General features: G+C 49.2%; 1 protein-coding gene across 5 annotated transcripts; it reads right to left on the bottom strand.

Annotated features, from left to right (window-relative positions):
• Positions 1–605: 605 nt before the first annotated feature.
• PGPEP1 (pyroglutamyl-peptidase I) lies at positions 606–23,402 on the bottom strand. Of its 5 annotated transcripts, XM_028519583.2 has the most exons (6): positions 18,776–19,409; positions 17,596–17,648; positions 7,294–7,474; positions 5,202–5,318; positions 3,186–3,418; positions 606–949 (listed from the first exon to the last, which is right to left on the bottom strand). In XM_028519583.2, exons 3-6 carry the CDS (start codon positions 7,336–7,338, stop codon positions 757–759), a joined length of 588 nt encoding a protein of 195 aa, XP_028375384.1. In that variant the 5' UTR covers positions 7,339–7,474; positions 17,596–17,648; positions 18,776–19,409; the 3' UTR covers positions 606–756. The 5 variants fall into 5 exon arrangements, with proteins under 5 accessions (XP_028375384.1, XP_028375383.1, XP_035888487.1 ...); XM_028519582.2 differs by lacking the exons at positions 7,294–7,474; positions 18,776–19,409 and adding an exon at positions 19,603–19,707; XM_036032594.1 differs by lacking the exon at positions 7,294–7,474 and having other exon boundaries at positions 18,776–19,306.
• Positions 23,403–23,538: the final 136 nt, after the last annotated feature.

The raw sequence follows: 23,538 nt of genomic DNA, 5'->3' as shown, positions 1-23,538 counted from the left end.
CACTCCAAGCAAGGGGACCTCAATGTCACCTCAATGTCAGTCCTCAAACAAACAGGTCCAGTTTTAGGATAGGAGGCAGGAGGGGCGGCACCCCAGGAAAAAGAAAAGACACTTTTGGTGCTGGCTAAAGCCTGCGTTTCAACCAAAGGGAATATAAATTACTTGGTGCCCAAAGTAGCACTATTGTTTTAAAAAAGAATAAGAATTTGAAAGATAGAAAGAGAGAGAGAGAGAGAGAGAGAGAGAGAGAGAGAGAGAGAGAGAAAGGGAGGGAGGGAGGGAGGGAGGAAGGAAGGAAGGAAGGAAGGAAAGCAAGCCACACCACATCCCAAAGTGGTCCTTTCTGGGGCTGCTTAAGCTGTTGGGACACCGATCAGGGCAAAGACTCTTTGAGAGGCTTTGAAGTTTTCAAGAAATGAGTCACAGGATGGAGGAAACTCCGAAATCCCTTCCCAGAGACCCAGGAAAGCAGGCGCACAGGTGGCCCCCGCTGTGGGATTGCAGTGCAGACAGCCCACCCGAGCAGGACTCTCGGCATCCGGGGCCTCCCAGACATCCTGGCTGCCTCCCCGGATGCACAGGGAAACAGAAAAAATCTTCAGCCGCCTCCTTCAAATCAATCAGTGCTCTTGTGGAGGAAAAGGGAGAGGAGTTATGTAAATTGAAATATTTGATCCGAATCAGATCCCCAGCTGCAAGGTTTGTCTCCTCCTGGGGTCCCTGGTGGGACGAGGTCTTGGGAGGCCTGAGTGACTTTCACTGTTTGTGGCGATAGCTGATTTTGTCTTCTGACTGCTCCAGGACACCCAGCATCTCCGCGATGATCGCCCGCAAGGCCCTGCCCAGCTGGTCTGCGTTGTATGGCTTGCCCAGGGGAGGCACGTGGACAAAGGCTGAGCGGCCGTGACTCTGGTACAGAGAGGTGTAGTAGGTGAAGTCGCAGAGGTACCTAAGCCGCAGCACATGGGGAGCAGAAGCGAGATCAACACAGGGTCAGCCCAACAGGACAGCCTCCACCCAAACCCCCAGTAAGACGCCCAACCTCACCAGAAATCTGCAGGAGGGAAGGAATACTGCTTCTCCCTCCCTGGGTTGGCAGAAATGTTTCAAACTCTGACAACTCGCAGTGTGTGTGTGGGGGCGGGGGGGGACAGGCAGTGTGAGGTGCTGCTGGCTGGGATGCAAACTGCCCCACGGGCAGGCGGTTTGGCCCACTGGCAAGTTACGAACGCTCAGTCTTTACAAACCGATAGTTCCGGTTTTTAGATCCCACGTTCAGTGCTATTTGCACAGGCACCCAAGAAAGATAAAGTGCGGGCTGTGGCATTACATGCAACGGCAGGCGAACAGGAAGACACCTGCTAGGGACTGAGTGCCTGATCCTCCCCACACAAAATCCATATTTTGAAGCCCAAACTCTCCAGGTGATGGCATTAAGAGGTGGGCATCTTCGAGAAGCGGAAGCCCTCATCAGTGGGGCAAGCGCCCTCATTAAAGGGACCCCGGAGAGCTCTGCTGCCCTTCCCAACATGTGGGGACACAGCAAAGAGGAAGGCAGCCAGCTGGAGGAGGGCCTTCGTCAGAACACAACCATGCTGGCACCTTGATCTTGAACTTCCCAGCCTCCAGAACTGATAGTTCCGGTGAACAATACATTTCTGGGGCATTTTGTTCTAGCAGCTCAAACAGACTAAGACACAATCTAAAGGTCCACTGACAGAAGAATGGCTTAATACACTCTGGTTTATCCACACAGTGGAATACTATACAATCATTTACAAGGCCTGTGCGGGAGCCAGAGGAAGGCAGAGAACTCGCCAAGATCCGGTCATGTGTCCACGATACTTAGGAAAATCCGTGCCACATAACCCCAACCACATAAAAGCAGAGCAGAACAGGACAGAACCATAAGGCAGAAGGCCAAGGGTGCTCTACATGTATGAAAACATGCAGGGGACAGGAGCTCTCATAATGTGTCTTAGTTAACAGAGGGATCACTAGGGGGAAGCAGAGATGGCGAGAGAATTTTTTACAATGGGAACATATGAGAACGTATTCCAGAATTATCTATGCAATTTAAAACTAGTTTTAAAAAGAGACTGATAATAAATTCAGTCACTCCTACATTCAGTCAGTGAACTGAACTTGTCATCCACTGCCTTTGGGCCGGAGAAGCGTAAGGAGTGTTGAGAAATCAAGGTGCCCAGTGCTGCCGAGCGGGAGCAGAAGAGGACACAGCTTGGTGTGGGAGGTTGAGGAGGCGTCCCTGAGGAGGCGACACGTTGGAGCTGAGAACTGAAGAGGCCTTATCAGAGGGAGGCAGATTTGGACAGAGGCCACAGCAAGGGCAAAGGCCCTGAGGCGAGAGTGGGTGCGTGTGAGGGACAGGAGGAGGCTGGCTTGTGGGTCAGGGAGGCAGTGGGTGAGGAGAGGATGGAGGCCAATGAGGGTGGAAGAGCGGGCAGGGGCCAGACCACGCAGTGCCTAAGGATGGTGGGGGTTTGATTCCAGGTGCAGTGGGGAACTTTAGGAGGGATTTAAGCAAGGAAGGGACAGCATCTGATGTAAATTTATAAAAGACCTTGTTATAGTTTCCCTCCCAAATTCATCTTTGCCCAGAGCCTCAGAATGAGACCTCATTTGGATACGGGGGTTCTGCAGATCTACAAGCCAAGGGATGCAAGGGGTTGCTGGCAGCCAGCGCCGGTCAGGAGAGAGGCAGGGACGGATTCTCCCTCAGTGCCTCAGAAAGGAACGAACTTGCTGACACTTTGATTTTGGACTTTCAGCTTCCGGCACTGGGAGAGAACACATTTCTGTTGTCCTCAGCCACCAGGTTTATGCTTTTGTTATAGCAGCAGTGGGAAACTAGTATAGAAACAGACTGCTTGGAGGGGGTAGTCAGGGTTGGGGTACAGGTGGCAGGAGGAATGCCAGGGACCTGGCCACAGCAGGGTCCTGCTGGGAGGTGGCAGGGGCCTGGGTGGGGAGAAGTGGGCAGATCCCCACAAAATGATTTTCAGAAGCAGAATTAGTGGCAGCTGTTAGGTGTATGTACTTTGCTCTGTGGCTTAGGCATGGTGAGTGCTCAATCCACCCAGGCCAAAGTCAACACACTTGACGTGCTCAGCACCAGCCCAGTGGAAGGGGGAACCCCTGCTCACACCCACCCCATGGTGCCCTACCTGCCAGCATCTTGCGAGATGGTCACTGACACATCCAGGCCCAATGTAGTGACCCTCTGACACACAGCATCCATGTCAATGATGGAGTCAATGCTTTCAGGCCCGTCTTCCACGCAGCACTGGGAGCCAGGGCAGAAGCGGCAGTTGTCCAGTCCTTTGTAGCCCTTGTTGTGGCCGCACTTTTCCAGTGTGACTGTGGTGGCCATGCCTGACACACCCACATGCACCACTAGCTGCAGACAAATAGGCAGGACTTTAGAGGGTCTGTCCATGAGATGGGGGTACCCCTCAGGTCAGGGAGAGGGTGGTGTTCTCACTAGACTATCTGGCACGACAGTTTCTAACCTCTTGCTGCTGGAACAGACCCTGTAGTCACTACTACAGGGCATGCCAAGTAAAACATGCGGGAATGTGAAACATGTAAGATGTTGACTGAAGCTTTTTTTTGTACTTAAAAAAAATTATTGATTGATTTTTTTTTTAAGAGAAAGAAACATTGGCCCTGGCAGGTGTGGCTCAGCGGACTGAGTGCCGACCTGCGAATCAGAGGGTCTTGGTTCAATTCCGAGTCAGGGCACATGCCTGGGGTTCGTGTCCCTAGTGAGGGGCACGTGGGTGGCAACCACACATTGATGTTTCTCTTCCTCTTTTTCTCCCTCCCTTCCCCTCACTAAAAATAAATAAATCTTTAAAAAAGAGAGAGAGAAACATTGGTTTGCTGTTCCACTTATTTATGCATGAATGGTTGATTTTTGTATGTGCCCTGACTGGGGGCTTGAACCGACAAACCTGGTGAACTGGGATGACACCCCAACCAACTGAGCTACCTGGCCAGAGCCACTGCAGCTTTTAATACAATCAAGTACTGGAAACGGCATAATTGCCCATTTGTGGGGGTTGGTTAAATAAATCATGAACTACTATGTAGCTGTTAAAATACCCAAAGCAGTTCAATAAGGAATGCTCTTTGAGATATATTGCCAGTCCTGCTGGTGTGGCTCAGTGGATTGAACACCAGCCTGCAAACCAAAGGGTCGCCAGTTCAATTCCCAGTCAGGGCACATGCCTGGGTTGCAGGCCAGGGCCCCAGCAGGAGGTAAGAGGCAACCACACATTGATGTTTCTCTCCCTCTCCTTCTCTCTCCCTTCCCCTCTCTCTAAAAATAAAAAATAAAAGAAAGACATATTGCCAAATGCAAAAGACAAGGTATAACTTCTAGGAATCGTGCCTAAAAATAATGAAAGATGTAATAATCTCTCAACGGTCACTTCAGTGTTATTTATAAAAATGAGAAAGAATATGGAAATGAGTGTCATGCCCAATAGTAAGAGGATGGTTATATTAATTACTAAAAATTACCCATCAGTTAAAATAATGTTTAGGGAGAATTTTTAATGACCAAGGTGACTAAATACTTATGATAAAATATTAAAAAGTAGGGTTATTACAGATAATATTGACTACAGTTTCATTTCAACTATCAATTATTGGCGTGTGTATTTTTTTATTTTAAAAGATTTTATTTATTTTCAGAGAGAGGGGAAGAGCGGGAGAAAGAGAGGGAAACATCAATGTGTGGTTGCCTCTACCACGCTCCCTACCAGGGACCTGGCCTGCAACCCAGGCATGTGCCCTGACTGGGAATCAAATCGGCAACCTTTTGGTTCGCAGCCAGCGTTCAATCCACTGAGCTACACCAGCCAGGGCTGGGGTGTGTACTTATATACAGAAGGGGCATTATAAGAAAATATGTGAACATTTAAAATGCAGGCAGCCAGAGGTCACACGTGCTCCTGAGACTGGACACGTGGCTGGTATAAGTTGAGATATCCAGTCGAGTGTAAAACATGCCAGATTTTGGAGACTGGGCACAAAAAGATGTAAATGTCTCATTAGTGATTTTTTAAAATGTTGATAACATGTGATCAAAGAACAAAGCTGCTCAAGTCATCCTGGTGAGGGCACCCATCTGCAGGTCCTGATGGGGAAGCAGCACCTGCCTTTGCCCCACTCACCTGTGGGCTGTGCTTCTCCCACAGGGCGGGGATGAGCCTCTGAACTGTCTGGTATTCCACTGGAATCTCATAGATGTGCAGGTCCACGCTGTCGCCAAGCCCCAGCTTCTCCAGCTCCTAAAAGCATGAGGAGAGGGAGTATCATGGCATTAGGTAAGGGCTGCAGGGATCATGTGTCCCCTGGGGACAAACTGACCCATCCTCAGAAAACAGGGGGGGTCTCCTGACTCGGGGCAGAGTGGGTAGGCAAGTGTGCGGGCCCACCCTGAAGCTCCTTCCTCACCGCCTTCCCGACCTACTCTCCTCAAACTCTCTCTACACGTCCATGAGCGGCAGGGGTGTGACGCTGTGGCCCTTGGGGCTAGCTTCTGGAGGCCTGAACCCTGCCTGTGTGACCTTGGGCATATTACTTAAGCTCTCTGTCTGTGTCCTCACCTGTAAAATGGGGATAGAAAGCACTGACCTCACAAGGTGGTTATCAAGAATTAAATGAACAAATTTTCACTAAGAGTTCCAAGCAATGCTCACATAATGTTGCCTACTGTTACTACTGTTTCAGTGATTACACTTTCCCTCTGTTACACCCAGTAAGAACTTTTACAGACTCGGTGCACGGCACACGGCAGGACCTCCGTATACATTTACAGCAGCTCGACAACCCCTCTCAGAGCCTCTGATCATCTTGGGCACGAGGTGGTTTAAGAACATCATGAATCACATACAGAAATGGGCTATGGGTAATTGCGTGCACCTTTCTGGGGGAACACCGATGCTCTCCACCAAGGATCCAGCTAGGCACTCCTTCTGGGCAGAGCTGACCACCTGGCTGGACCAAGGCTGGGCGCACGGCAGGCCCAGAACCAGATCTGACTTACTGCAGGAACAGTGATCCTGCCAGCCCGACACCCACAGGTAGGCAGATATTTGGGGATGAAGATTTCTTTCAGCTCAATATGAAAACCTGGGCATTCTTTATAGTAAAATTAATACTCCAAATAATAATGATCAGTAGGGCTGTTGCATGTTATTCAGAGCTCAGGCAGTGGTTTGAAAATGCTACCACTGGCGGACAGTACCCAGGGGAGGCATTTGCGTGACTGGCCTCACTCTTAGAGAGGCTTCAGGATTTCCCTGTCCGGTTGCCTTGGCTTTGCTATCCACATGGCCCCAACTGCACACCCAGTCACTGTGGTTTATGCTGGAGTGTCTGACGCCTGCAAAGCAGGTCCCGCCTCACTGACAGACAATTCCAAATTGTTCCCCAAAGAGGATACATCAGGTCACCTGGAAACACGGGCACCTGGAGGATAGGTGGGACACGATGGGAGCGTGACTGTGTGTGTGTGTGGAGGAGTCTCATCTGCCAACACCAAGAGCTGAACCCCATCCCTCTCACCACGTCCACTGACATGCCAGACCGGGAAGGACTCCTAGAGAAACCCCATAGCCGGACAGACGGCTGCGGGTGGTGGTGATAAGGGGGTTACGCTTTGTGCGAAATTGGTTTGAAAACATTAAAATATACTAAAGAGAAACTTTGTAAAATATTTTATTTCTCCCACAGTCAGTTTTCCTGGTTATTCATGTATTTATTCGTTGTGTTCCCTTTCCACTTAAGCCTCACCTTCTCGGTCTGTGAAACAGGATCAGAGAAGACATTCTTTCGAGGCTTTTCAGACTCAGAGACAAAGCAGGCGCATGCTCACCAGCGTGCAATCACGCTCCTACCTGACTGTATCACTTTTCATGCCATCAAGCCCGTGAGAAGCACTGGAGGTTTTAGATCTGTGATCACCATTTCAGCTCCCCAGTTTCATAAACATTTACCCAGCTTCTGCATACTGGAGTGATTGCTATGGCCACACAAACACGGACAGACCACCATTCGCTTGAAGTTTCCTGGATACACCTGAGTTTTGCTTGGCAAATTGATTTGGAAAAGGGCACTGGAAAAATGAGTGCCCCAAGCAAGGGCAAAGGTCAAGCCTGAGAACTCTGGCAAAACTGACAGTGGGAATACAAATCGTAGACCTTTTTGACTGACACTGCAGCGACACATTCCATGGTCAACAGACCTCTAACTGAACTGTACCTGAAATTTCTGGAAGCCCTGAAAGCCAGTTTTTCTGGAAGCCATTAGAATGTGCTGTGGGAGATACAGCTTTTCTCTTCCCAGTAGTTGAAACTGGTGCGCTAATCGCTTTCTCTCTAGAAGAACAACAGCTCCACCTATAGGTCTCTCCAGAACAAGCCTGGCAGTTCCTTAAGAAACACTGGGAAGAAGGAAAAAAGCAACCCTGGCCAGAAGAAACTGAGAATCAGGAAAACCCCATTGTGTGGGTGGCTGGAAGGCCAGGGAGGGCTAAGCGAGCCTCCCCTGTTAAAGCTGACCTCAAGCCAGGAGTAGGGACTCCCAGTAAGAGGCAGCATCCCTTGTGAAAACATACCCTAGAAGGAATAGGCCCAATAATTCAGATGACCCGGTTTCAGGACTATGGACTATTTGGCCCTGCCGCTCTCTGTGAGAGATTTAAGGGCCATAAATGACACTGTACAGAACAGTATGCCCAGGGCCAGCCCCTGCTGTTCAGTACTGGATTTCAAAGATGCCTTTGCACTCCGGTTGACCAAGACTCTCAACCTTGTTTGCTTCTGAATGGCAGGACCCAGATCCAGGGTCAAGACTCAGAACTGCTGGGCAGTCTTAGCACAAGAGTTCAAGAACCATTTGATGATTTTGGGGGAGACCTTGAGCCAGGACTTTAAAGATCTAAAACAATAAGAAGGAACTCTGTTATGTATCATTTAACTAATACTATAGCTACCCTGAACCATTTGGCATCTTTTTGTTTTGTTTTGTTTGGCTTTTGAGAGGGGAAGGGAAGGAGAAAGAGACAGAAAGAAATATCAATGTGTGGTTGCCTCTCGTGCACCCCCTACCAGGGACCTGGCCCGCAACCAGGCCTGTGCCTTGACTGGGAATCGAATCTGCGACCCTTGGCTCGCAGGCTGCTGCTCAGTCCACTGAGCTACACCAGCCAGGGCCCATTCGGTATCTTGTGGATATAAAATATCAGCACAGAAAGCCCTGCAGGATCTGGATGCCACTAACCTCCTCGCCCCCCTCGTCCTTCTTCTCCCTTCTGCTCAGTCCCCTCCAGCATGAGGTCTCCCACGTACCAGGCACAATCCTGCCTCAGAGCCTTTGCACTGTCTGTTCCCTCTGAAGGGAATGCTCTTTTCCCTCCCTTTCTGGTTAGCTGACTCCTCCTTAGCCTTCATGTTTCAGTTGGCTTCCCATCCCGAGAAGACTTCTGGAAGCCCAGCTCCCCTTGCACAATCTCTCCGGCAGAGAGAGCATCCCAGCCACTGCACAGGACACACACCCAGTAGGTGCTTCTGAATGTCGGCTGAACAACAGAGCAGCTCAAGCTTGGACTGAGAACAAACACAGACCCAGTGGACCCTGCAAATGTACTGGACCCTCCTGCGGGGCCTCACCTTCCTCGACAGTAAATAGGGCTTGGACTAGCTGCTAGCTGGTACCCTCTTTCCTTTTCATCCTTTCCTACATTTAAAAGTAGCTCCTCACTACTCACAATCTCCAAATAATAGAGACAGTCTGATGGGGGACTCAAGAGTTGGAAAAATTTGGTTTAGGTAATAGCTAGTAAGCGTAGTAATCAATGCATGTAAACAACTCCTGTTCCAGGAACTGAAAGTGTGACCCGCCCTGACCCCAGGAGACCATAAACAGTCCCACCTTTGTGCCTCAGGAGGACTTCAAGCAATCAAGATGTTTCTGAGCCATTGTGCTCCAGGGAGAGATGACCACCACCCACGACACCAGTGAAAGAATGCTGTAGCTTTTATCTGATTAACTTTTTCCCTGAATTCCAAACCCCTTACCTACACTTTTCTTCTCCTCATAAAAAGGGCTGGTTTAAAATGGAATTTAAGATGATCTGTTAGGATATATAACCACCCCATCTTCTCAGATCCCCAGCCATCTGAATAACATGCCCATAAAGATTCAATCCCTGTCTCTGCTCACTGCTTGTGGTGGTGACAGGCAGCCTGAATGCTGGTTTTTCTGGTTTCAAGTCCAAGTGTCCATCAATGGATGAAAGGATAAATAAACAAAATCTGGGCTACCCACACAGTGAAATAGTATGCAGCCATAAAAAGAAATGAAGCACTGACACAGGCTACCACGTGGATGAAAACTGAAAACATCATGCTGAGAGACAGAGCCAGACACAGAGGCCACGCAGCGTGTGACTCCATCTCTGTGAAATGCCTGGAACGGCACATCCATGGGAACAGAAAACTGATGAGCGGTTGCAGGGGCTGGAGGTGGGGTGACACTGTTCTTGGGGACGGATTTCCTTTTGGGCTGACAAAAACATCCAGGACGAGACAGAGGCAGTAGTTATACAACATTGTAAATGTACCAAATGCCACTAAATTATATACTTTAAATAGTTATATAAGTTTAATCTCAATTGAAAAAATGTAGCCCTTTAGTTGCACGGAGGGTGGCTAGCTGGCTAGATTTGTTCTTCCCCAGCTCACTGGCTGGGTGACCTGAGGCACATCACTCACCCTCTCTGGGTTTTAGTTCCATCCTCTGTAAGTGGGAGTGATGGGAACACCTGTCTCACAGGGAGGAAGAAAAGAAACAATCCCCATGAAAGGCACAGTAACTAAGAAGGACTCAAAACATGCTAACTCAAACTACACTTTAAAATGAGAGCATGCTTCCTTCAAAAAACATCAAAACAACAACTTCTGGCTAAAATGGAGCCATGTAAATCAGATGTACCCTCCTGTCTGGAACTACTGAAAAAAAATTTACAAAATATGTAAAAAATAACAGTTTTCAGACATTTAGTTCAGTCTAAGCTGAGGTTCTAGAAAGGGTAAGAAGGCTACAATCTGCAGGGTGGAGCCCCAGATAGTGGCGGGGGGTGGGGGGGAGCAAGAGGGAAGGGAGAAGCAGGGGTATTTGGAAGAAGACAAAGGGAAGTGGATGGGAGGAGGAGAAGGGAGGGGGAGAGAAAGGAGGGAGGGAGAGAGGGAGAGAAACCTCGAGGTCCAAAGATATTTTGAGCGTCTGAGGACTGATGGGCATATACACACGCTGAGGCCAGAGTCAGCAGAGACAGAGCTGCTGGAAAGGATCAGAGGGACCAGCACTACCGCTCACATGGGTCCTAAAATACCTGGTGTTCCCACCAGCTAGAATGGAAAAACTTCATGAGGAAGTGGGGGGAAATTAGCCCTGTGAATAAAGACTGCTCTGGTCCTGAGTAACAAAATTGAACAGCGGGCCTGGAAAGGATGGCTGTTTCCAGTAACTTAATTGTATCCTAAAACAAAGCTCAAGGACATTTAGAGGAAATATAGAAGTATCCAGCATGCTACAAGGTGAAATTCATAGTATCTATCATACAGCTGAAACTTACTAGACATGCCAAAACAGAAAACTACCACCAAGAATGAGGACAAAAATCAACAGAAACAGGCCCAGTGATAACACAAATGGTAAAATTAATAGATAGAACATTCATATATATAATTTTTAAAGCTAGACATATCAAGTTTGAAGCCACCTCACTCCAAGAACAGGTCCCATCCACACATTTCAGAGGCAAATTACTCTTAAGGGCAGACACTTCCATGCAGACTTAAACACACCTGAGAAAACGCATAGTGTTTATTTTAACATGGATTGTGTTCTTTGGCAATTGTGTTTTCTCCACTGAGCAGACGGTTTTTGATATCTAACTACATTGAGGATCCTGTTTCTTCCATTTTCTCTGTTGCATGATATTCCGCCTTAGAAACTGCCATTGGTTTAAATATTCCCTTACAGTGGAATATTTAAGTTTCAATTATATTTTCCAATTTTCAATTATAAGCTATGCTGCAGCAAACATCCTTGTGCATATTTCTTGTACCATGTGTAACACATAAAAGGCAAGAAGTGGCCTTGCTGCAGTGCAAGATCAATACCTATTTACCAGCAAGGGATACTGTCAAATCAAAGGCGCTTTCTGACCTCAGACTCGGTGCACCCTGGAGATGTTATGGGGGTGGGCACTTCAGGGGTTATAAATGAATCTACCCCTAATCCCCAAGAGGAGACCCACTGAGCTCTTTTCTATCTTAAAAACAAATTCAATGACGCCAAAAGCACAGATAATTTTTTTAAGTAGAGGAATTATACTCCATAATTTTTTTTAAAACCTCTGTGCAAAGGACACAATCACCAGAGTGAAAAAACAAACCACGGAAACCATGAGAGAAAATGTTTACAAATCGCGTATCTGTCAAGGGACCAGTACCTAGAATATATAAAGAACACCTACAACTCAATACCAACAACAAAGCTAACCCAATTCTAAGGCAGGCAGAGGACAGGAACAGACATTTCTCCAAAGAAGATGCGCAAATGACACGTACACGAAAAGATGCTCAGTATGACTAGTCATTAGGGACATGAAAATCAAAAGCACAATGAAATACCACCTCACACCCATCAGGGTAGTTTTTTCTTTCTCTTTTTTTTTTAAAGGAAAGTAAGTATTGGTGAGGACGTGGAGAAACTGGAACCCCTGTGCGCTGTGATGTGTGATGGGGATATAAAATGGGTAGCTGCTGTGGAAAACAGTACGGCCGTTCCTCAAAAATACTTTTTTAAAGGTTTTATTGTATTCTCATTTGAGAGAGAGGGAAGGGAGAGAGACAGAGAAACTTCTGTACAAAAGAGAAACACAAATCGGCTGCCTCTGAGCTTGCAACCTGCACATGAGCCCTGACCTGGAATTGAACCGGTGACCCTTTGGTTATGGTGCGACACTCCAACCAAGCCATGCCAGCCAGGGCTGTTTCTCAAAAATATTAAACACATCCCTAAAAGAACAGAAAAAGACTTCAACAGATATTTGTACACCCATGTTCACAGCAGCATTATGCACAATGGCCAAAAAAGTGAAAACAAAACATAATCCATCAATTAATGACTGTATAAACAAAATGTGGTATATACATACAATGGAATATTATTCAGCCTTAAAAAGGGAGAAGATTCTGGGGAGCATTTAAAATCTTGTTCCCTGACATCTGTTGTCAGTTTGGCTCTTATAAAAACTCTTATAAACTCTTATAAAAATTCTCTTAAAAACAAAAAAGAAATTCAGACACATGTTACAATATGGATGAACCTCAAAAACATGCTCAGGGAACTAAGCCAGTCACCAAAGACAAACACTGCACGATTGCACTCACACGAGGTCCCGGGAGGAGCCAGACTCCCAGAGGCAGAAAGGAGAAGGGTGGGTGGCGGGGCTGGGGGTGGGGGCTGGGGAGTGAGTGTGGAGTGGGGACAGAGTTTCACTGGGGGAGGTAAGAGGTCCTGCAGATGGAGGGCGGTGATGGTCGCACAACAGTTCCAATGTGCTTAATGCCAGTGAGTTGTACACTTAAAAATGGTCAAGAGGTAAATTTTACACTATGCATACCTTATCACAATAGAAAGGGCTTAGATCCACACTTTTTGAGAGAGGAAGAAGTCTGTGATGATTCGTGACCTAGCTGCCACAGGACTGGAGCGCTGGGGAGAGGGTCATGGCCTCCCACCGCCCCTGTACCCATTCAGACACTCAAGTACAAATACCTACTTTTAAGGCGAACCTAAATACAGCAACAAGCTCCAGCAGCTGGCGCAGCTGCACAGCAAGCGGAGGCTCGGCACGAACTGGCCCTGTTGTCCGAGTCAGCCGGCAGCGCCCCTCCCGCGGTTTCTCCCAGATCGGGAGAACAAACTCCGACTGGGCTGTCTCCCGAGACATCGGATATTTATGATCATACTAAGTTAAACTTTTACTTTTGGAGCTTTTTGAAGTTTTTAAATTTTTATCAACTACTGTAAATTAACGTACCTTTTCAAGTTCTAATTATAACCAAGTATAATGTTTAATTTTCATTTTTCTCAGCAAAAATAAAAATAAAACATTAGCCATCAAACAAAATGGCTTAGAAGTCAAGAAAATTTTTATATTATATTTATCTTCTTATCTCTTTCTCTACAGAGAGAAAATTCGGGGAATCTGGGCATGAGAAGACTTCTTCGCACTCTTCTTATAACTTGTCAAAAAATTTCTATAGTTGAAAGGGGATGAAGATGGTTGCTTCCTCTCCCCACAGGGCGGGGAGGACCAGTCTGAAGCAGAGGCTCTGACTGGGTGAAGGTGAGTCACCTCAGCCGCCCTGACACCCCATCTCCGTGGTCCTCCTGTTCTTGCCCCCCTCCTCGGAACTTTCCCACCCTGCCCTGTGTCGTCTTCCTGTGGCCCTGGCAGCCTTTTCTGGCAACAGAAAATAGGTTGAAAGGCAAAAAATTAAAAGAATCCATCTCTTAGTCTGAGTGAGGATTTTAAAAGGATTGTTTATTTGTTCAGAATTTCAATTGGGAAGTTGTCCCCAAAGTGAGCCCCTCATAGGCCTAAACAAGTCAATTTGGGGGCACCACCTCTGAGAGCAGAGAGATGAAGGAAGCTGCTAATCTGACTAGTGGCCCACCCCGGGAACCCCCTCTGGGGAAGGGAAACTGTCCCAGTGGCCTCGGTGACATGGGATGTGCTACGGTGGATGCCGGGTTCCCGCGGCCGACCGTCCCTGCCACCCTCTCTGCCCTGTTCCCCAGCGTCAGCCTGATAGCCACTTGCCCACATCATCTTAGTGGTAGGAAATGAGCCAAGAGCCACAGAATGAGTCACCAGCTCAACTAACCTTTGCTCCTCATGTCCTCTGGGTGCCCACTTAGCCCTTCTCCAAGTGGGGGAAAAAATCTAAACTATGAAAACCACCATCAAAGAACACGCACCACCTCATAGCCAGCAGCCCCACAGCGAGGTAGTCACCTATTCGCAAAAGACCCTGATAGGAGCGTCAGTGCTGCTGTATTCTTAGGGAGCACCCTGACCGGTGGTTCAGTTGGCTGGGTGTCATCCAGCAAAGTGAAAGGTCACAGGTTCCATTCCCAGTGAGGGCACATGCCTGCGTTGTAGGTTTGGTGCCCCCTCGGGGCGCATGTGAGAGGCAAGTGATCAATGTTTATCTCCCTCTTTCTTTTTCCTTTCCCCTTTCCCTCTTAAAAAATAAAAAATTATTCTTAGGGAGAAACCTTGAAGCCCCCCAATGCCAATGTCAATAGGAGAAGGGGGTGAGTCAGGAAGAGAGCCAGCTGCCCCCATTCACCAAAGCAGGCTAAGCAAAAGCAGCTGGCACACTCGGGTGCAAAGGCTGAGCCACACCTCCCGGCACTCCTCTCTGCTTGACTAAGCTCAGGATGGCAGCTGTCCCTGGGGCAGGATGGGGAGGCAGGGGGTACTTTCTGGGTGGAGAGCAATGCCCTCTACCTTGCTCAAGGCATTGGAGACATGGGCATAAATGCTTTTCCCCAAAGTGATAGGGCCAGTGAAGGTCAGTACACGTGGCTTTATGCAAATTATGCCCCAATTTTAAAAAGGGCAACAACAGTCAAAGGGCAGCTGTGAAGTTCATCTGAAGTTATGAAAAGGGAATGGCTGTAATCTCACTCAATTCTTTGCCTCTGAACACTTTCTGTTCCAGTGGACTTGCTGGTTCTCCCCGGGGGCTGGCAGCATATCCCAAGTCCCAGCAATGGGCAGAGAGCGCCGAGCACACCCCATGAAAGCAAGGGACGGCCAGGGCCCCAGACGGCACATTGTCTATGCCCTGTCTACCTGACAAGACTCCTCCACTCGGACTCGTCTGACCGATTCCCTTGACCCCACAACAAAGACCCCTTTTGTTCCCTGGTTAATATCCTTAGCAGGTCTGTCTAGACTCACTGTGGCAGTAATTGTCTTGTGATGTCACAGGGACCTGTGACCCGGCTCCTCCTCGCCTGCTCAGGCAGGGAATACCCCAGACAGCTCCAAGCCAAGGGGTCCCCACCCTGAGACCCACACCTACCTGGACCTCCTAGAGAGATATGAAGCTGGTGTCCCATGAAGCACATGGGAGAGACAGAAAAATGAAAAACATTCTCTCCTGCAAGAGGTGCTGAGGAGCACCATCCTGGGGAAAGACCACAGTGTGCGGGGTTCACCCCTCAGCCCCCAGAACTCCCACTTCTTGATGTTGCTGGTGGACGTTCACCCAGGGCTGAAGAACGAAGGTCACGTGAGAGAACGCGAGCGAGAGACAGAGAGAGGTGGAGTAGGAAAGGAAGAGAGACTGTGAGAGACTCACAGAGAGGCCAAGAGAAATAGGGAGACAGAGAAAAACAGAAACAGAGATGGCAAGAAAAAGATAAAGAGAAGGGGAGACACAGATTGAGACAGAGAAAGACAGACACCCACAGAGAAGCCAAGAGACAGAATGGGAGAGAGAAATAGAGATATAAAGAGAGAGATGGAGAGAGAAGGGGAGAGACAGACAGGGAGAGAAGTTAGCTGGTCCCTGAGAGAGAAGGAGGGGCTTCTTCTACAGATGGCAACTTGGGCTTCTGGGAAATCAGCCGGGACAGAGTAACGCTGCTCCCTCTGTACAACCAAACCCCATCTCCAGCCTCAGGAGACGGACATCAATCACTCCTGCACCCTGAATCTGGACCACACCAAGCACCCTGGGGCCTAGTTCCTGAGGCGTGGACTCACCTTCCCCAGCAGCTGCACTCTTTTCACAGGCAAAACTGCTTTATCCAGGCCAACCAGAAGGCACCACAGTGGCTCCAAGCGACCCCTGGGTCAATAGTGCAGACCAATCGGGACGACTCAGCTCCAATGACCTGGTATTCTAGCACTGGCAAGACTTGCCTGCGGTGGCAGTGAAGCCAGCAGAGAGGCTTACACTTTGGGGAGGGGGTAGCCTAGAGGGGCACAGGGGTTCTGGAAAGAGGAAGAACGGGAAGGGCCTGGGATGATCTAAATCTTGACCCTAGATGCAGGTGACACACAGGCGCCCATGAATAAGATCCCATGGAGTTACACGAGCACAAGCATTTGGAGGACAGCCGTACCCCTCCAGTTTCGTTTTGTTCGTGGTGAACAGGGGAACAATCAGATCTGGGCAGGTTGGTATCTTTTTAGTTGGGGAATGATGGAAAATCTTCTCTTGCTCATAAACTTGAAGAAGAAAATTGAAAGTCTTCCAGAGGCAAGGTCTGGAGAGATGAGCGATTTTAACAGAAGGGGTGTTTCCCCTCGGGCAGTGGGATGAAAAGCAGCCACCCCCTCCACCCGAGTCCTAAAGCTGGGGGGGTGGATTTCCAAAGATTGTTTAATTGATTTTTCTCCTATTTAGATGCAGATCATCATGTCTGGGGCCCAGGAATTCAGACACACGGCTTTGTGTCCACTCAGCCCCATGAAGGCTCGGGTCTGAAATCCGCACAAAGCCAGACACACACGTCTTCAGAAACACGCTGTTTCCTTTTTGTCTGGGGCTCCAGGGAGCGGGTGCTATGAGCAAGGCCTGGAACATGCTCCCATCTGCAGGGTCCCGGGGACCCCACCCCTCTGTCTCACTCACAAAATGGGGTAAACTTTTTATAAAAGGAAAGTGGCCAAGATTTTTGAGATCGGAATAGGGATGATTAAAAAAGTAGGGGCTCCACTTAGGGGTTGGCCCATCAAGGTTCCAAATTCAGGGCTCTGGAGTGGAAAGCAGGCGATGCCTTAAATCAAGCAGCTAATGGGCTAGGATTAACACGAGTCTGGCTCCGGTCTCGCAGATCTGATTTATATAGGGAGAAAACGTTTCTCTCTTTCTCTCTGCCCATTGTTCCCTAGTCTGTCCCTCCAAATGCCCCATCAGACAAAGAAATTGGAAGGCTCACTGGCTGACACCCTGCTTAGGACAACAGGAAAGATCCCCCCACTCCTCAACCAATATGCAGACTTCTCTTCCCCCAGCAGCTAGGAGGTACCAATGAGGATCACTGCACCCTCCCCAAAAGGTAAATACATCCCCCAATATCTCTGCCTGGTGCCCCCAAAACCTGGCTGGGGCATGGGGCACTTCTGAGGCAATGCCACTCTTTTTTTGGCTGTGTGACTTCAGATAGTTCTCTCCAGGCCTCAGTTTCCTCATCCATCAAGTGGGTGCAGGAGTAACTGCTCCTAACCACACAGGGGCTGTTAGGAAAATTCAGAGTGCTGGGCTACAGAACACACTTGGCTCAACACATGTAAGCTACAGCAGCTGCTATCTGGGAAGATGCACACATCAAACTGAAATATGTCACAGGAAGCTTCACAAGAGATCTTCCTGTTGTGGAGTCCTTCCTTTCTTTGGTGCCAAATATTGTCTGTGGGAGCCCAGCCCCAAGACTGATTCCTACCCTTTGGATCCAAATTACCTGGACTGCAATCCAGCTGGCATTCACGGTGTGTTCCCCAAAAGGACCAAACCCTAAAAAAAAAACCAAAAAAAAAAAAAAACCAGTAAAAGCAGCATGTCACCACAGAGTGGCCCTTCCCAGCCTGCCCAGGGTCGGGCTGCTGCCTCCATCTGGGAGAACAGGGCAGGGAGCTGCAGGAGCAGCTGACACCTGGGACAATGTTGGAGGCCTGTCCTGAGTTCTGGGGCACACCCAGTGATGCTTCAGAGCTGCCCCCCCCACCCACCCACACTGGTCTGCTCTTAACTCCTTTCCCGTCCTTACTTTCACGTGCCCTCGTGCCCGGCAAAAGGCCAGTGGCCTCCTTTTGCCCCAAAAAGGCTGGTCTTGCTCCTTTCTCAACTTCCTCCCCTGTCCTTGACTCAGCAAGTAATTATTTTATCACTGTTCCTGGGGGGCCTCTCCCCCTTTCTGGAAATGCAGAGGGCTGTAGGCACTGTGTGAATTACCAATGAATGAAGAATGGCCCTTAAGGGGTGCACGTGGGTGCCCCCCAGGCCAGGCTGTCCAGACATCATCCCACCACCCTCCTCACCACTTGTTTAAACTCCAGCCCCATTTAGGAACCAAGACAGTCACCCAGAAACGTGCCGAGTGCTCTGTGTGCACTGTAGCACTCTGCCTCACTGCACCCCCTTTCAGGAAAGGGGGTTTCCTGGGCCCATTTTAAAGAAGTCGGACAGAGGCCCAAAGTGGTTAAGCCAGCTGCCCCAGGTCACACAGGGAGAAGATGGAAGAGTTGAGATTCAAACCCAGATCTGTGAGTCTATGGCTCCCCTCTTCTCATTACCCGTCACCCTGCCTAAAAAAATAAACATCTCCAAGAGAGTCTGCCCTGGAAACGTGGGTCACTACAGTTGGGCTGAGAGTCCCAGGTAGGGTCAAGACCCTGGGAAAGGATGCTGTGCCTTGGAAGAGCTGGACTCCATCCCTCAAGCTGAGTCACAACCTCACCACTCCCTCCCTTCTCTGTGAGACTCAGTGTGCCCCTCTGCAAAATGGAGACAGTTCAGATGTCATGAGCTCATGCAAGGAAAATGCTCAGTGGATAGCTGCCTGCACAGTCAGCAACACAGCAACGAAAAACCAGAGATTGGAGGGCTGCAAGGGGTGGTGACCTTTCCCCAATCACACACACCTGTTTGTCAGGTTGAGTGGCTTCTTCCTGAGAATCTCAGGACTGGTTCCACCCTCACAGATCACAGAACACCTGTGTGAACCTTATCTGGATTTCTCACTGGGACCACTACAGGAGGCAAATCAAAATGACCCCCCAGCCACACGCCCAGCAGAAGTTGATGCTCACGTGGCTCTGAGTCTCCTCGAGGAACAGGTACTTTAAGGGAGTTGGTGACAGCAAGGGGCAGTCTCACCCACAAACAGCCTGAGCAGAAAAGATTTTATCAAAATGGTCCCTGGGACAGCCAGGAGAGTGGCTGGGCATCCAAGGTCCCCTGAGTTCCACCTGGCCTGTCCAGGGTGGGAGGGGGGTGGAGAGCAGGCCCCCCATTAGCTCAGGACTGGGGAGCAGTAGCTGTCAGGAGGTTCATCTATCACCAGGGCACTTCCTGCCCACAAATCGGCCTTTGTCCCCTGGGGCGGAGGGTGGGGACAGGCCCGACCTCAGGAGGGGCAGGGAGGAATAGTCCAGTCTAGCTCACCCGCCGGGCAGACGAAACAGGCAGGTGCGGTAAGGTCACCGTGTCCACCCGAGGAAGGAAGAACGCCAGAGTAGCCTGCTCAGTGCGGGGAACTCAACTGGATCCCCACACCCCTTCCTGCCCCGACCCTGACACTGGGGCACCCCCCTTCTTCACTTTCTATGTTGCACGGACCGAGCTGAGCTCCCGTGGGCGATGACATCTTCCAAACGTGGCATGACTTTCCAGCACCTGCTCAGCCCGGGAAACCGCACCCCACCCCCAGCCCCGTCCGCCCCCGGCCCGACTGCCGCCATCAGCGTACCCGTCACCACCACTGCCTTCCGGGGCTGTTCCATGGCGTTCGGGCTTCGCCTCAGACCGGCTGGGGTCCGTACTGGCGCCGTTCTACGCCACTGAGGCCCGGCCCCTAGCCACGCCCCAGCCACGTCCACGCCCCTGGCCCCGCCCCACCCAGGCCGCTAGGCGTGCGCGCCCCCGGGGCCCAGACCCGTGCACGCGAGGTCCGGTGTTGAACCCTGGAACACCCGGCTCTTCGCCATCCTCAGTTTCAGACTCTCACTTGAAATACGAGGACAGTTCTTCCCATTGGATGTGGCTACGTGAACTCACTGATTTAGGCGCTGAGGTCACTTATTCCGAAAGTGTTCATCGAGTGCCTGCCGTGAATGTCGGGGAGTTCCCCCACTTCCCCGTGAGCAACTCCTCTGTTCCTCGCGTTTTACAGATGGGGAACATGAGGCACAGTTCGGAAGGCCACTAGGTTAGATTCTCTAGGGTCACAGAAGCGACACGCAGGCCAGGAAGTTGAGCTAGGGAAGAACTGAGTGGCACTGGAAGGTTCCCTGCAGGCTTCTACATTGCTAAGGAGGCTGATGTGGCCCAGAGACCTCAGGCTCCCCTCCCTCCCTCTCCCACATGCAACTCCCCTGTCCTCCAAGGGCATAACACAGTCCCACCCCAGGGTCTCTGCATTTGATATTCCTTCAGTTACCACGAACTGCTTTCTCTCCTTTGGGGCTCAGCTGGAACATCACCTCCTCCTAGAAACCCTCCCTGGCTGTCACCTCCTCCTTCAGGCCCTCCTTACCTCACTGGATGGAATCACCACCACTCCAGGAGACCCTTCTCATTTCCTTATTTCCTCCTCTCCTTAGCAACAATCACATTCAGAAATGATTCCTTTATAGGTATTGCTTTTCTGGTTTATTTCCCATTTCCTCCAACATAGGGGTTAGGACTTTCATGCCAAAGGGTGTGTCTGTATTATCAATGTCCCTGTACCCAGTACAAGCCTGGCACACAGTTGGTCCCACCAATGTTCACCAGAGGCCAGAATTCCTCTAAAAACAGTCAGAAAAATAAAGTTTTTGAGTTTCTTGCCACATCTTCAGAAACAGGGCTGAACCTTAGACTTGGTCACTGACATCTCATTCCAAGCAGCCTTGGCCCAAATTAGCCAGGGTGCTGCTGAAGTATCAGCTACCTCTGGCCCAGGGCCTCAGAATATCCAGAGCCCTGTTTGCAAACACAGACTGGAGGTCGCCTACTCAGCAGCTATTTGAGTCTCTGGCAGCTTCAGGTAAAATTCAGAAAGTTCAGAGCAGGCCTGGTCTGGCTGTGGGAGCGAGCCCCAAACCAAGTGGGAGAAGAGAAGAGAATGAAAATCTGAACCAGAATCAGGTTTTACAGCTCAAACATGAATAAGTGTCTGGAGCAAAGTGCACATGTTACTAGAAGCCTGGGATGTGAAGAGAGGGAGGTCACAATAGGTTTCATTTTCCCCCATCACACCAGAAAAAGGGAGGAAACTGTTAACACCCAGAGTCAGCACTGAGGAGGAGAAACCAGGTAATGATAAAAACCCATGTAAGGTACTAAAGTTCAAAGTACAAGAGAGGGAATCATTAAATTTTGAGGTTAGTCATTGAAGAGTTCATGGAGCAGCTATGCATTAATGCAGGTTCTGACAATTGCCAGGGACAAAGTCCAAACTCCAGATTAAGCAATAAAAACCAACTTCTTGGGCTCATATAAGTGGAAAGTAGACCTAATGGCTTCAGGAATAGCTGGATCCAGGGGCACAAACCATCCTCCCTGTCCACCAAGTAGCTCTGCTGTTATGTATGTTGAATTCTTGTGCATGTTGGAACCAGACGGCACTGAGCTTTTACTCTCTTACTTGTAAATCTATTTCACTTTTAACAATCTCCATGGAAAGCACCCTTCTCCCTCCTAGCCCTCAGTATCCCTTTCAAGGGAGATTCTAATTAATCTTGGTTGGTCACGTGCTTCTCCTTTAACCAATCACTATGGGCAGGAGAATGGAGACTTCTGGCCACCCCTATGTTGAAAGGACCGACAAAAACCGCAGTGATCTCAGTCTACCACATGGGGTCACCCAAGCAGAGTTTTCAAGGATGAAATAGGACTTTGCTAGTTGGGCAAAAGAAAGCCACTGGACTTAGAAAGGTCTAGAAAAGGCACAGGAAGAGTAATCCAGCACAAGAATTTTTTCCTACTTCCACCACCATATTAATGCTGGGACATTTCATGTACCCCAGTTTCTGTTGTTTACATCAAGCGGCCTTTACCCTTAATAAACAAGACCTGGCGGATCAGCAGTTAGCACATCTGGGTTGGCCGCCTACCAGTGTCGTGCACCCATCCCAGATCTTGCCAGCTTCCCTGGGAAAAGCCCTGGGCTGATAGTAGATGGGACTTGAAGAATAAATGCTCCAGCAGCCCTGAGCCAGGATGGGACCACAATGGGATCACAATGAGGCGTGAGCTCTTTCTTAAAGAAAATTTTATTCATTGATTAAAAAAATTAATCCTCACCTGAGGATATGTTTATTGATTTTAGAGAGCAAGGAAGTGAGAGAGAAAGAGACAGACAGATATCGATTTGTTGTCCACCTATGTACGCATTGGTTGCTTTATATATGTGCCCTGACCAGAGATCAAATCCACAACCTTGGCTTATCCAAGCAAAGTTCAAACCAACTGAACTACTCTGCCAAGGCTGAGACATGAGCTCTCATGTTGCTTTCCTGAGGTCCCCAGCTGGACCGACCCCCAGTTGCTTTCTTCCTCACATATTCATTGATGGTGCTCCATGCTGGGATCCTTCTTTCCCTGTATCAGGTCTCCATCCCCAGTGGGGCTTCCTAGAGTCACCCCTTAAATACACTATGTGCCCTTGAGCACTCATCTCAGGACCGGCTTTGGAAGGACAACTGTGGGTCCAAGGATAGCAAGAGCCTGGCAGTTTATATGGCTTTCACATTGGATCAATTCACTAACATAACTTAGATTATGTTCTAAGTCCGGGTACCTGTATGACCTTATTTGAAATAAGGTCATCGCAGATGTAATTAAGGATCTGAAGATGACATTATTGTGGATTTACAGTGAGTCTATTAAGAGAAAGAGTGTCCTTTTAACAGAAAGGAAAGTTTTAGACACAGACACAGAGAAGAAAGCCATGTGAAGAGAAAGATTGGAGTGATATGTTCACAAGCCAAGGAACTACAAGGACTGCCAACAACGAGCAGAAGCTGGAGGAGCAGCCTGGGATGAATTGTTCCTCAGGGCCTTCTGGAGGCAGCAACCCTGCTGACACCTTGTCATCAGACTTCTGAATGTTTTAAGCCAACCAGTTTCTGATTTGTTCCAGTAGCCGAAGGAAAGAACACATTTGCCTATTTATTTTGTTTAGTGTATGTTTCCCCAACTGACTCCTCAACCCGAAGAGAGCCAGTTTTCTCAGGTTTGTTCGCTTTTGTTTCCAAGAGCAGGCAAGTGGTAGGTAGGTGCTCGACAGTATGTGCCAGATGTTGTCCAAAGTGCTTTCTTGTGGTTTAACTCGTTTCATCCTCACTGCAACCTTCTAGAGCAGACACTATCATTACACTTATTTTACAGGGCGGGACAACTAAGGCTTAGAGGGGCACAGTCAGGATTGCAACTTACCAAATGATGGCCTTGGATGAGGACCAACTACAACAGTGAAAATCAGAATAATAGAAGCCAGAAGGCATTTCCTAATAACCGTGGAGCGTCGGTTTCTCCAGCTACAAGCTGGAAGGAGTAACCAGTCTTCCTCACAGAGTGGACCCAGAGCACCGTAGGTTCTACTTAAGACAGAAACCCTACCCAAGGGGACTCCAGCGCCTCGCGTAGCTCCGCCCCCTTTTGCAGCATTCACCGCGGCACTTTACGGCTCTTTCCCTAATTC

The sequence above is a fragment of the Phyllostomus discolor genome, chromosome 8 (genome assembly GCF_004126475.2).
Source record: "Phyllostomus discolor isolate MPI-MPIP mPhyDis1 chromosome 8, mPhyDis1.pri.v3, whole genome shotgun sequence".
NCBI classification, from domain to species: domain Eukaryota; kingdom Metazoa; phylum Chordata; class Mammalia; order Chiroptera; family Phyllostomidae; genus Phyllostomus; species Phyllostomus discolor.
This window is presented reverse-complemented; position numbering and strand designations above follow the sequence as displayed.